Raw genomic sequence first — 12,585 nt, forward strand, 5'->3', positions numbered from 1 at the left:
CCTGGCAGAGACTAGATGACCAAGACTGGAATTATTATCAGGGGCACTCAGAAATGCACTGGGTGCAGTCTGTCAGGACATGAATGTGAAATGTCTCCCCGTAGGCTCCTTCATTTGAACTCTGGATCGCTGTTGTATGGTGGTGCTGTTTGGAAAGCTAGGAGAACCTTTTAGGCACAGGGTGTAGCTTGAAGAGGTAGGAAAGTAGAGACTGGACTTGAGGGTTCCAGGTTGGCTCTGCTTCTGGCCTGAGCTCTCATATGTGAGCAAGGTGCCCCGTGTTCTCACTGCCACGGCCAATGGCGAGAACCTACATCTTTCTCACCCCATACTGCAAATTGTAGTACATTCTCTGCCCCCGTAACATTCTGCTCTTACATATTCGGTCTCAGCAGTGAGAAAAACAAATAAAACGGTGCCCACGGCTGCTCTCTGACCTGAGGTACCATAAGTAGTTCTGGGTATGAACTTATAATTTTAAGAGTTCCTGGATTTCAATGTGGCATCTCATTAACTTGAGCTGAGAATATTGACTCCTGGCAAAATCCAATGTTTTTGTTCTTCATTTTCTAATTCACCTGGAGAAAATAAACACCAACTCTCTAGCTATAAATAGCTTAATGAAAAATCAACCCAGCAAGAGGCTGGCCAGATGCAGATTTTTTTTTTTAATAGCAGGCAAATAAAATATGATGTTGATAAGTACTTGGGATTATAGTGGCTTGAGAGAAGTTGGATGCCTGGTCACCAAGGAAGCTTAAAGACCAGAATCCTTGAAAACATCAGGGACCACCCCAGCAGTGAAATTCATGTCACTTTGTAAGAGCGTGTAGATTGCACATAGAAAATGTTCACCAGGGATCCTCGGCTGCTAAGATTATTTAGTACAGATATCTCTTCTTACTGGGCTTTTATTTCTTCTCCATTTTTTTTTCTTGAAATGTGTAACCTATGAGTTTTGATAACTAGGACGAAAACTAGAAAATTAATTTATGGTCTACAACTATTTAAAATCAAACTTATGAGGACAAATACTGATATATGAATATTGAAAATAACCAAGAAGAGAAGATCCCACATTTATATAACGTGCTGATTGTCCCTGTGTCCAGGTCATTGTTTCCCCTTCTGGAAGGAAGTGTACCAACCTGGTTACAGGAATTGTCTTTGGAGGGTAGGATTGTGGGCAATTTCCCTCGCCCTTTTCATACTTCATTGTATTGCTTCAATGCTCTAAAATGAGCACAGAATACAGAAAAAAATATATGCTATCTTTAAAAAATGTAGAGGGTAGATTCTAATGTTGTTGGAAAGTAGGAACAAGGGGTATCTTACCCATCTCAGAAAGGGTCATTGCTGGCAGCTGAGCTGAGGTCTTTGTAGGAATTCAGGACAAGTAGATGCTGTGAGGGAGGAGGGGTTTGGCATGGTGGTATAACAGAGGCTCTGGATCAGAAACAGGGGCCTGCCTTTTACTTACACAGAGCCTTAGCATCCATTTATTAATGAGGTCAGCTAGCGGTAGCCTCCTCGAAGGGATTTAATCAGACTCTTTGAGCCTCTTGCCCAGCTTAGCAAGGATATTTGGTAAATGTCATGTTCATTCTCCTGTGTTACAAATGGCGGGGAAGAAATCCATGCTAGAGGTGTAACAGGCACAGGGACATGCACACACAATCCCAAGAGGGCGTCTGGAAGGTTCTGCATGGAAGATTTACTTGTGTCTTTTCCACTTTCTAGATCCTTTAGAGGATTCTCCTTCCATTCTTACAGAAAGAAAAAAGACGGTGTGATTTCTGGAGAGCAGCCCCCTTCTGTGCCTCAGTTTCTCTGTGGATGTTGGGGGTTAGATTTGTAGTCCTTCTCTAGGGAGCAGAGTTGAGTCTAGGTAACATTTCTACGCCCTTCACATGCAGTTGTCGGGAAGAGTGTAGGGTCAAGGAAGTGTGTGTGTGTGAGTGTGTGTGTGTGTGTGTGTGCGCGCGCGCGCGTGCGCGTGTGTGCTTACACAGACCCAGGATACATCTTCTAGGGATATATCCACTGAACAGTTGAACAGTTAGGAAGTCTGTGTTCTACCAGACTGGTCGTCTGGATGTGGGCCACTCAAAGCTAACGTTCACCACTGGGAGCTATGAGCACCTATGATTGACACTGCTTTTGAATAGGACCCAAGTCTGCTATAGGTCAAAGAATTTTCACCCACACCCCTGGGCCTTGACAGTAATTCTTCATATGTGTCAATTTCATCATGTAATGGGGGAGGGATTAAGTTTGAATGGCTCAAAGGTATTAGATTAATTATGTCTGAACGTAACTGTAATGGCTGTTGATTACTTCAGCCCATTAGCACGGATCCTGGCAGAGCTCACCACACCACAATGAGGAGATGACAGAACGCTAGTCTCCCGTTTCCCAGCTCTTTATGCTGAGGTAAGACTTGGATGCAGAAGTCTCAATAGGCCTTTATTTGTTGGATCCCTGAGATGCAATGTAGAGACTTTTCTCTAGCCTCTATCCTTGAGGGGCTGTGTAATTAATTAATTAATTATTGATGAAGTGGGTTTATTCAGCATGTTCTCCTGGCACTATTGCTAGTAAAAACAATTCTTGCAATCTGCCTACACAGTCAGCCTTCGAGGAGAAGTAAGAACCTGCAATATGTCTTACCAGTGACTTTTCTTGCATCTGAGCCTGGCAAGAAGAGGGGGTAACCCCAGCAGCTGCTGCCACTCATTAAGTATTGGGAATATTACAGAGTTTTTGGGTTTCCATCTGATGCCAGCAACAGTCTCACACAGCAACTAAAACAAGGATTTTTTTTAATCCCCAGTTTGGAAGCATGACCTCTTGGAGTCCTTAGTGGGGCATCAGTCGCATAGTGGGATTTAAACTCACATGACCTACGTTGAATTCAATGACCTTGGAGTGTTTAGAGATTTGGCTCCGGACCAACCTGTCTTATGCTATTTGATAGCAGATTGACCTTCGGCAAGACAGTCAGCCCTCTAAGACCCAGTTTCTGTGTTAGTAAATGGCGTTTGCGCTTCTTCACAAGTCTGTCCTGATAATGAGATGATAGAGGTAAAACACTGAGCGTGTATTCTAGGGACCAATGTTTTAAAGCACATCCCGAGTTATCTTTACATAGGCTCAGAGTCCCTTTTATTTTCCTCTCTAATATTTGACAGATTTTAATATTTTTCTTTATTATTATTATTATTATTATATTTTCTTTATTTACATTTCAAATGTTATCTTCTTTCCTGGTTCCCCCTCTAAAGACCCCCTCTCCCCTCCCCCTTCCCCCTGCTCACCAACCCACCCACTCCTGCTTCCTGGCCCTGGCATTCCCCTACATCAGGGCATAGAGCCTTCACAGGACCAAGGGTCTCAGAGTTCCTTTCTTTAGCCATACACTGAGGGAGAGTTTCTTTCTTCTAAGGCGTAAAGGACTAGAGTCTCTAATTAAGACACTTGACTTGCTTTTAGGGTTAAGTAAATGAGTGAGGCACTAGAAACCCAAAGACTGGACTGCTCTTTATATTGAAAGCATTTTCTCCCTTAACTTTGCTATGGAATAAGCATTCCAGAGAGAGCTGCTGTGTCTTCTGGGAGGCCAGCCACCAAGCAGGTTTGAATCGGTGCTTGCTGGCTCAACCCTGTTGACTCTCCACAGCAGCCCTGCTTTGCTGCCCACTGGCCCTGCCCTCCCACTGGATGTCTGTGAGCTAAGCAGTCAAGCCCTCAGCCCTATCCCCCGTCCTCATCTACATAAAGATGAGATTTACGCATTTCCCAGGGCTAGTGTAGGCAGAGGGAGTAGCCCTGTAGTCTTTGATGTACAGTGGATTTTTACAGTAGTGACGACTTTATAGTCATATGGGATAGCTGCGATTGAAACTGTAAAGGAGGGCTGCCTATCCTAGACACATACCATAGGCCTTCAGAAAGCCATTTGGAAAAGTCCCTCCTGCATTCCTATAGTCTCCTTTCTCACCTCCCTAAAGCTTTTGCCCAGCCCCATTGAGGGTTTTCTGAGATCAGTGTCTCCTTCCCTGGGGATGCTGCTCCATACATAGCCTGCTGGATCCCTTTGGGCACCAGAGATATTATGGCTGTTGGGCTATGGGGGAAAAGGGAAGAAGATCCCATGCTCCTCTGACTTGTTCCAGATGAGTCCATCACCTGTAGGAGCCAGAGAAACTTATGCTTCCTCCTCAGCTCCAAGTCACGTTCTCCTGGACAGAGACTGGACAATCTAGATGGACGTCTTATATCCAGCATGAGTTCCTGACCACGGTCCCAGGACAGGTAGAAGGCATTTTCTAAATAGCTTCCCCCACCCCCAAAGATAAGCATAAGCGGAAAACAGCAAGTGAGTGTGCAAACATCCTCTGGCCAGACTAATTGAGGCAAAGATTGAAGCTTGACACTGGAACAACTTCCTCCTGAGATGAGGATCTGAACATCAAAGAAAGTGCAGCTGGATACTCACAGGAGCTCTGCCTGATGTGCTATCTCAGTCCTATAGTACCAGGCCGGAAGGACCTGTGCTTGGGGGAAGGGAGGTGAAAGAGATGGTAACGCTACCCTGGAGTCCCTTCTAGACAGTGCTAGCTCCTAGCTGCTTACCAACGGGAGTTCTCCCTTGACCATAAAGTGTTCGTATTGCACTGCTTGGCTGCAGAAGAACAGAAGCTGGGCTCAGGCTGACCCTGCTAGGGACTGGCTTGTACTCTCACCGGTAAGCACTTAATGCAATATGGCAGAGATGGGTGAGCAGAGGAGGAAGAAGGCAGAGCTTTCTCCTCTGTGGAAGTGTCCCGGCTTTGCGAATGACCAAAGTCAAGTTCAAGAGGTCGTGCAACAGCTGTTCTCCTTCCCACCAGCTGACAGTGGCTAGACATGTGTGGCTAAGAACAGGGCACATATAAGGCACAGATTGCGTATGAATCTTGAAAGAGCGTGATGCCACGGTTACAAATGGAGTGGTCTTCCTTCTGCCTCCACAACTGAGAGTCCCTCTCTGGTGAGTGGTGGAACTCTGAATAGACGAGTGTGGTGTCAGAAATATGGTGGTTCATATCCGTTCCCTCTAATCCAGTGCTTCTTAGCCTTCCTAACGCTGTGACCCTTTAATCCAGTTCCTCATGTTGTGGTGACCCCCCCCCCACCATAAAATCATTTTTGTTGCTACTTCATAACTGTAATTTTGCTACTGTTAGGAGTTGTAATGTAAATATTTTTGGAGGTAGAGGTTTGCCAAAGGGGTCACGGCCCACAGGTTGAGAACTACTGCTCTAAGCTCAGATGGGGTCATCTGTGTGAGAGAGGAGGTCTGGCTTTGGTCTTGACTTGTATTTGTTGCTTTGGGGCTATGGTACATTGCTCTAACCTAGATCATGCATGGGTGGGGAAGACCCTGCCAGGGCTGTATACAGAATGAGCTCTCAGCTCTTCCTGCACACTGCCCTAGTCCTCCCTACCCTGTCGACACTGGGCAGGCAACGATGCAGCAGAACCCTGCTATTTTAGTTTCTCCATCTCAAGCCTCTTTGGTTTGGGGACCCTTATTTATTTATTTATTTATTTATTTATTTATTTGCCTTTTCATGGGAGACTTTGTCATTAAGTTTGAGAAACTGAAAACTCAGGTCTCATGAGAGTTCCTCTGTGTCTCCTCGCTTGTCCGCAGGAGGAGGTTGAGACAGCTTTGCATAAATTCAGTCAACACTCCTGGATCTCATATTGAGCAGCTGGCAAAGAAAGGGCTATCCTTCCATGCATGGACACCAGAAGAGTCTTTAAAAATCTAAACCAGACAACAATTGATGGGAGGGTTTCCATGGCTTCTACGGGACTGTCACCATAGGGTACCATTCTTATAGGGGTTGTAGGCACGGCTTGAAGGCTGGCAGAAGGAAATTCTCCATGCCAGTCTTCTCTCCTATATCTGTCGAGGTCACATTTGACAATCTTAAGGACACAGAGTATGGGTCTTTTTCCCTTTAGGCCAGAAAGCCCACACAGACATGTCAGAACTCCATAGCTAACCTTTTTGCCTGGGCTCAGCTGCCCCAGCAGTGAATTAAAGTTATTATTATTTTTTTCCCTTGGGTTGACTTCAGGGTAGAAGGTTCTGGTTGTGTTTTAGGATATCATTTTGTGTGTGTGTGTGTGTGTGTGTGTGTGTGTGTGTGTGCACGTGTACACAAATGCTTCAATGCCCTTGGAATGTAAGGACAGAGCTGCAGATCAGGCAAGGTCAGAAAACCAGCAGTTGAGAGCTGACTATCACAAAAACTGGTGTATGATAGCCATCTTCCTGGGTCCTTCATATTCCTGCAGCCCATAAAAGAAAAACCACTCCCCTGTTTTAGAGTGGAAAGAAATGAGAGAAGCCTAATCCTTCCTGCCCCAGGCTTTCTTCTGGCCTGAGAACATGGCTTAAAATATTCTAGTCACAGGCAGGCTATTCAAATAAAACAGAATTTCAAACCACACAGGGCTTGTTGAGACAGTCAGGCTTCTGGAATGTGTGAAAGGCAGGGGGAGGGGTGGGACAGCCCCCACCCCTCTCACGTCCTCCTCTGTATTAGCAGCAGCTGCAATGGTAGACACATCAGAGTGTCTAAAGCCAAGTCAGACTGGAACAGGCCTGACAGCCAGTACATGAAAGCTACGGCAAGCCTTTCCTCCCCCGTGGCAACTTTAATTATTTGAACTGGAGCTCAGCGAAATAAAAATAAAAATAAAAATAAAATAAAAATAAGAATATATTGTAAGTGGCTCCCTAGTTTCCTGCAGAGAATAGCTTGTGGCAGGGAAGGGGAACCGAAAAGAGTCACAATACTCTCTCTGTTTGTGGCTGGGCTAGGCAGGGGTCTTTAAATATTCATGCTTTATGTGCAACTGTGCAAAGAACAGGAGGAGGTGAGGCCCGCAGTAGTGGTTGGGCAAGAAAGGTAGCAGTAGTGGCTGCAGGTAGCCAGAGGGGGACATGGGAGCTCAGAAGCTCATGGAAGGCTCTAGGGGTTGGCTTGGCACAAGGCTCATGCTGGCCATGACCTCATTGTTGATGGGCATTTGATTTAGTTCTGTACGCTCTTCCAGCCCCTCTGTCTCCCTGCCCCTGTTCCTGATTTCTTTTCTGAGTCGTGTTTGTAAATGGCAAGATGCATCACCCTGCTTGGGGTGGCAGGTATTGGGGGAAGCTCTGCATGCACTCAGGATGGATTTTGCTCACCATTGACGGGGCATACAAACAGTTGATAAATCTTAGGATCCAGGGCCAGCAACCAAGTCACCAAGGATGGAGATTGAAGATGCAGAGACCCAGTCTCAGTGACGTCTTTCAGGAGGTCAAAAAGGAGCCCAAGAAGCCCCGTTTGTTCACTTTCCAAGTGAATGCAGTGGAGAAACATAGACTTACTAGCTAGTTCCTTCCTAGATTTGGAGGGAAATTCATCAAAGGGGACCTGGGCACCCTGTGGGAATGCACTGGTGAACGTGGGGTGTTGTGAGCCTACATTTTTGAGGTTTTCTGCATACATTAACTTTGGCAGACCAGGATTGGTATGTCTGTAGAGAAGGTACTCTATGGTCAGTGAAAGTCCTGAAGTCCAGGCCAACCAAGGCATCCATCCCCATGTGTTTGTCCCTCATCAGCGGTGTCCTCCACACCTCTATCTAGCACCCATCTCTCTGTATCCTCTTACTCTAGGGAAGCCTTTTTAGGAATTGTGGGGCTCAAAGACTGAGACCTGAGCCACCATGTAGTCTTGCACAGCAATGCAGCAGGAACTGGTTTCCTTGCTATTGCAGCTCAGCTATCCTGGAAGAAAGAAATCCACTTCCTACCTTCTGCATGGAGGATTTGGGTGTAGTGAGAGAGACAGGGGTTATAAACCTGTACACACACATTTCTATTTTGGTTATTTATTTACCTTGCATTCCCCTCATACCTCAGGAAGATGATGATGATGACTATGACAATGACGACGACGACAACAACAACAACAACAACAACAACAACAATAACAACATCAACAACAATATATTGCTCTTAACATTGAGAGCCGATCAACCTTAGATATCCATGGTCTGAAATACTGAAGGTGAAAGTCATTGTAGTATAAACATATTCAAACATGAGTGATGCAATTGTGTGTGTGTGTGTATGAACCCTCCCCTTTCTTTCCATCGTACCTGCTTAGCCAAGTTCTGGAAAAGGGCAGGAAATAACAGAAACAGCCTAGAGCAAATCTAACCAGAGGAGAAAGAAAGCCAAGGAAAACACCTGTCTCAGCTATTGATCAACTCAAAGGTTATCAGAGAAGTGACAGAGTATTAGGGAAATATTGCTTTGCTTTGACATTTCTTCCTCTGAAATTAGGCTTATATTCAGCCCAGAGAAGAATAAATTTAAAGACCAAATGCACCTTCGGAGCCTCCTGTCCTCTCAGGTGGGCCAACCATCTGTCTTCATTCAGGTTTCCTCACAAGGAAAGCCTTCTCTTTTATGTATCTGCTCTGAGGTAGCTCACCAGTGACTGTGTAGTTCTACCATCTGCACCAGACACCAGGCTTCTCAAATACAATTGATTTTTAATGAATCTATTTATTTCTGCCCAGACTTCTTCCAAAAATAAGTTAAGGTGTCTCAGATACACAAAGCTTGATAAAATGAGACAGACAGATAGAGGGTAAGAAAGAGAGATCAGAGGTATAGTTGTAGAGTCAGGGATCTATAGACACACACGTTTGCTTATTAAGGAGAAGTCGCTGCTTTGACTTAACTATTCATTTGATTAAAATAATCATTTGGATGCATTTTCTATTATTTGTTTTATGGTTGAGTTTTTATTTTCGCAAGAATCCTGGAGGGTTAGAATTTGGCCTAATTTCAGAGGAAGAAATGTCAAAGCAAAGCAATATTTCCCTAATACTCTGTCACTTCTCTGATAACCTTTGAGTTGATCAATAGCGGAGACAGGTGTTTTCCTTGGCTTTCTAAGGGGAGTGTTGTGTACTTTTGCTGGCTAATGGCTTCCTCCCTGGGATTTCTACCAACTGAAAGAGAGGATGCAAACCTGGTTAGTTTTAGGATGTCTAAAACTTGAGAGGAAACAAATTACTTAGAGGGCACATGGCTAAAACTAAGGCAGATGGGAGTTTCTCCTGTGGCTTTTCACAAAAAGAGGACTGGCGAATCTAAGCTCTGGGATGGCTTTCCGTTGGTATAGGAGCCACCGGGGGTGCAAATTTCCCAGGTATGGCCTGACCCATGAGTCTGATACCTGGCAGAACCCGTCTTCTTGTTTAGTCCAGACTCCCTCTGTTTACATGGGCTTCCAGTCATTGCTGCAGACAATTATGATACCATCCACATTGCTCCCCTGATCTCCTAAGCCTTTAACATAGGATAACCTGTTCAGTCCTCATCTCTATGGGCTAGGCTAGATATAGCTAATAGTATCTCCAGATAAAGAAACTGATGCCTCAAGAGGTCCATTAGTTGCCCAGACAAATGGAACAGTCAATCAGAATGGAACAACCTGTCTCAGATCCAGGCGACTGATCAAGAGTACAGTCTACTATTGCTTACATGTATTTCTTGACCCTGGGAGAATATGACCCAAATGTTAAAGAACATGTCATCAGACCTCAAGACGTCTCACACTCAAGAGACAGCAGCTGGAGGAATCACTTGGGTAGTGGCTTTGTTATACCTTACTGAATCCTCTTAATGTCTTAGTGAAATTTTGTAAATAAATTTTTGATGCTTTCCAGTGTTCTAAATGTATTATAAGAGCTTGATATTTTAGGGGAAAAAAGATCTTAAAGAAAGACTTATAAATGCCATCACTCTTCTCTATTATATTTATGATGAGAAATATATGCCTCAGTTTGCTTAAATTGAGGTCCTATTGCAAAATGTTTGGTCCAGCTAAGCATGGGTATTTAAGGTAAGACTCTCTGTTGATGGAGCTGCACCACATAGGTGGCTACAGTGTGCCCAAGACATAGCAGAAACAGTTCTCCTGTCTTCCCACAGGAACATGACCAGTTCAGCTGTCCCAGCTACTTTCTCAATCTGATTTGATTTATCTGGAAGTGACCAGGGGTGGGAGGGGGAGGGGTCAGGGATTTAGAGGAATCCAGACACTTGCCTCACAAGGAGAATTTTTCATTGGTGCAGGGAAGGTGGCACTGGTCACTGTTGCACCTTCAGAAGCGAGGATGTCAGTGGTGCTGAGCAACAGGGCACGGCCTGGGGAGAGAGAGTCACAAATGTATTATCATTATGCACTGAGGGGTGCAGTTCATGAACTATGCAGAGTACTGCTTTAGCCCTAGGGAACATCTTTGAGGATGTTGGTATCTTGTCTACAGTGAGTGGATAAGGAAGTCCATTCATGATTGCCACCAAACCCTGGCTCATGCTAAGTCCTTCCTTCCAAACTGTCTAGGAGGTCCCAGAACCATGTATCTGGCTATTCCATGCCCAAAGTTATCAGCTTCAACCAGGGCTGGACTCTCCTGACCCACTTCATGGGTAGTCATGGCAGCCCTTGTCTTCCAATAGTCTCATGACCTTCCTTTTCTTCACCACGATCCTGACCCCAGGTCATTGTGGGGCCCACATGCTTCTTAGTGACACTTACTTTTTTTTTGTCTTTCCTCTGTTTCACTTGGCCTGAAAATTGATGCTGGTTTTCAGCTACTCTCTCATCAAAGCTCCATATCTTAATAACTAAAGTGACACTGAGATTGGACATGTTTAATAATTCTAGAGCTCAGGAAGGGACAAAGAGGAGATTGGGTGTGAGTACCCCAGGTAAGCCTTGAGCAGAATACTGCACGGGAGGAGATGCCTTGTTGTGCTGGGTTGGGGGTCCTACGACTCTTGCAGTCTACTTAGACACAGGGTAAACGTCAGGGAGAAGGGAAGAGAGGTAGTACCTTGGTGGCCCTGGGAATGGGCATCTCTTAGGGTCCTCACTTGCCACCGGGGCATATGGGGTGAGAGTGGACTTTGGGTCCAGCCACAGAAGCCATTTTCAAAGTTACAGTAAAATCCAGCAGGAAGTTTACCTGTGGAGAGATCACAGGGCATCATCATTACCAGTACACTAATGGCAAACATTAGCCACATTGTTCTCATCCATGGTGGTCACCCAGTGAAAAGATTGCCCTCCCCCACCACTCTGTGTGTGTGTGTGTGTGTTGGTTAGTGACTATGATGCTTCATTTAAAGTGAAATGGTAATAATAAATTCATAGCTCAGTCTTGTCTATAACAAAAAGGCTCAGAAATGCTAAACAAATTCAAACAGCCAACTGTCATCCCCCTGGGACCCATATTGTCTCAATTCTATACTCTTAATTCTGATCCACAAAGAGCATGTTTGAAGAGAGGACAATGTATTAGCTAGGGGGTACACATCCGCAATGGCCGAGGGAGTTCTAACTGGGCATGGTTGGTTTGAGTCTCATATCATCCCTGTCTGCATAGACAGATATTGTTCAAATTTTTCTACTGGCCCCATTTGGCTGGCAGAGAAGTGAAGCCACGTGCTGAGTTCTGAGCAGATTGTTAGTTAAGTGGAAGCTGGGTGTGTCTCATATTGGCGTTAGTCTGAGACTCTTCAATCTCCCTTCCTCTGCTGTAGTAGGGGTCTCTTGTTCCTCTAGTGGGCTTCAGCCAGCCTGAGGCCCCACCCACCTCAGTGCTCATTGGACAGGGGCTGCAAATGCAGGTTTAAGTTGCTGATATTTGGGACTGTTTCACTCCTGTAAGGTCACCTGGGCAATCGTGCTTAAACAGTCCGGGTTACAATGGTCTCTATAGCATGTAAAGATTCAGCAGCAAGGGGGCCTGTGATTCTCAGCCGCCAGGGAGACCATGACCCTTTCTTTTATATCCGCTTTCTACGCTCTACATTTCCCGGGTGTCTCCCAGAGGAGAGGAAAGAGAATCCACTTCCTCCAGCTTCCTTTGAGAATGATTGGCTCTAGGCGGGGTTCTCAGGCAGGAGAACTGGTGGGGCATTCTCCTCTAGGCTTTTCTTACAGCCATCCCCGTCCCCGCAGCAGCTCCAGGCCTAGCTATGAGAAAGCAGCGGCTTTCTACCTCCGCGTGGGAGAGAAGCTCTCTAAGAGACCCACCGCTCTGCATGTCCTTCCTGTGTCTCAGCCTTCTTGGCAGTGGTGGCGGATGAGGGCCCTCGTGCTTCCTGGTTGTGACAGCACTGTAGTGAGTTATTACTCTCTCCCCCCTGATTCTCTGTGCATTTCACACAGAGGCAGAATTATAAATTAAAACAGGCTGTCACTGACTCTAAGCATCTCTTCCCATTTATACCCCCCTGAAGAAATCATTTTCCCTCAAGCCCTGCGTGTTCTTCTGATTAAAAATCCAAAAGCTAAGGAGATCTTTCTGTTTTATTTTTTCACTCCCACCTCAAGGGGATCCCATATTCAAGTCTTGCACAGAAACCAACTGGTGTCTAGAAGTGACCTTCTAGGAAGGTGTTTCACAGGCATGCTTTAAAAGCCAAGGATTGCGGGGGTGGGGTGG

At 45.5% G+C, this 12,585-nt stretch overlaps 1 protein-coding gene across 3 annotated transcripts in view; it reads right to left on the minus strand.

Annotated features, from left to right (window-relative positions):
• Positions 1-12,585, minus strand: part of Alk (anaplastic lymphoma kinase) — a 735,715-nt gene that overhangs the window by 105,468 nt on the left and 617,662 nt on the right. For all 3 annotated transcript variants that reach the window (XR_001782029.2, XR_385265.4, NM_007439.2), the window contains exons 7-8: positions 10,969-11,100; positions 10,176-10,276 (exon numbers count right to left, since the gene is read on the minus strand). Coding sequence is in view for 1 of the 3 variants with exons in the window: in NM_007439.2 (NP_031465.2) it covers positions 10,176-10,276; positions 10,969-11,100 (233 nt within the window). In the remaining 2 variants the exon portion in view is untranslated. The remainder of the gene's footprint in view (positions 1-10,175; positions 10,277-10,968; positions 11,101-12,585) is intronic.

This window comes from Mus musculus, chromosome 17, assembly GCF_000001635.26.
Source record: "Mus musculus strain C57BL/6J chromosome 17, GRCm38.p6 C57BL/6J".
Taxonomy (NCBI): Eukaryota; Metazoa; Chordata; class Mammalia; order Rodentia; family Muridae; genus Mus; species Mus musculus.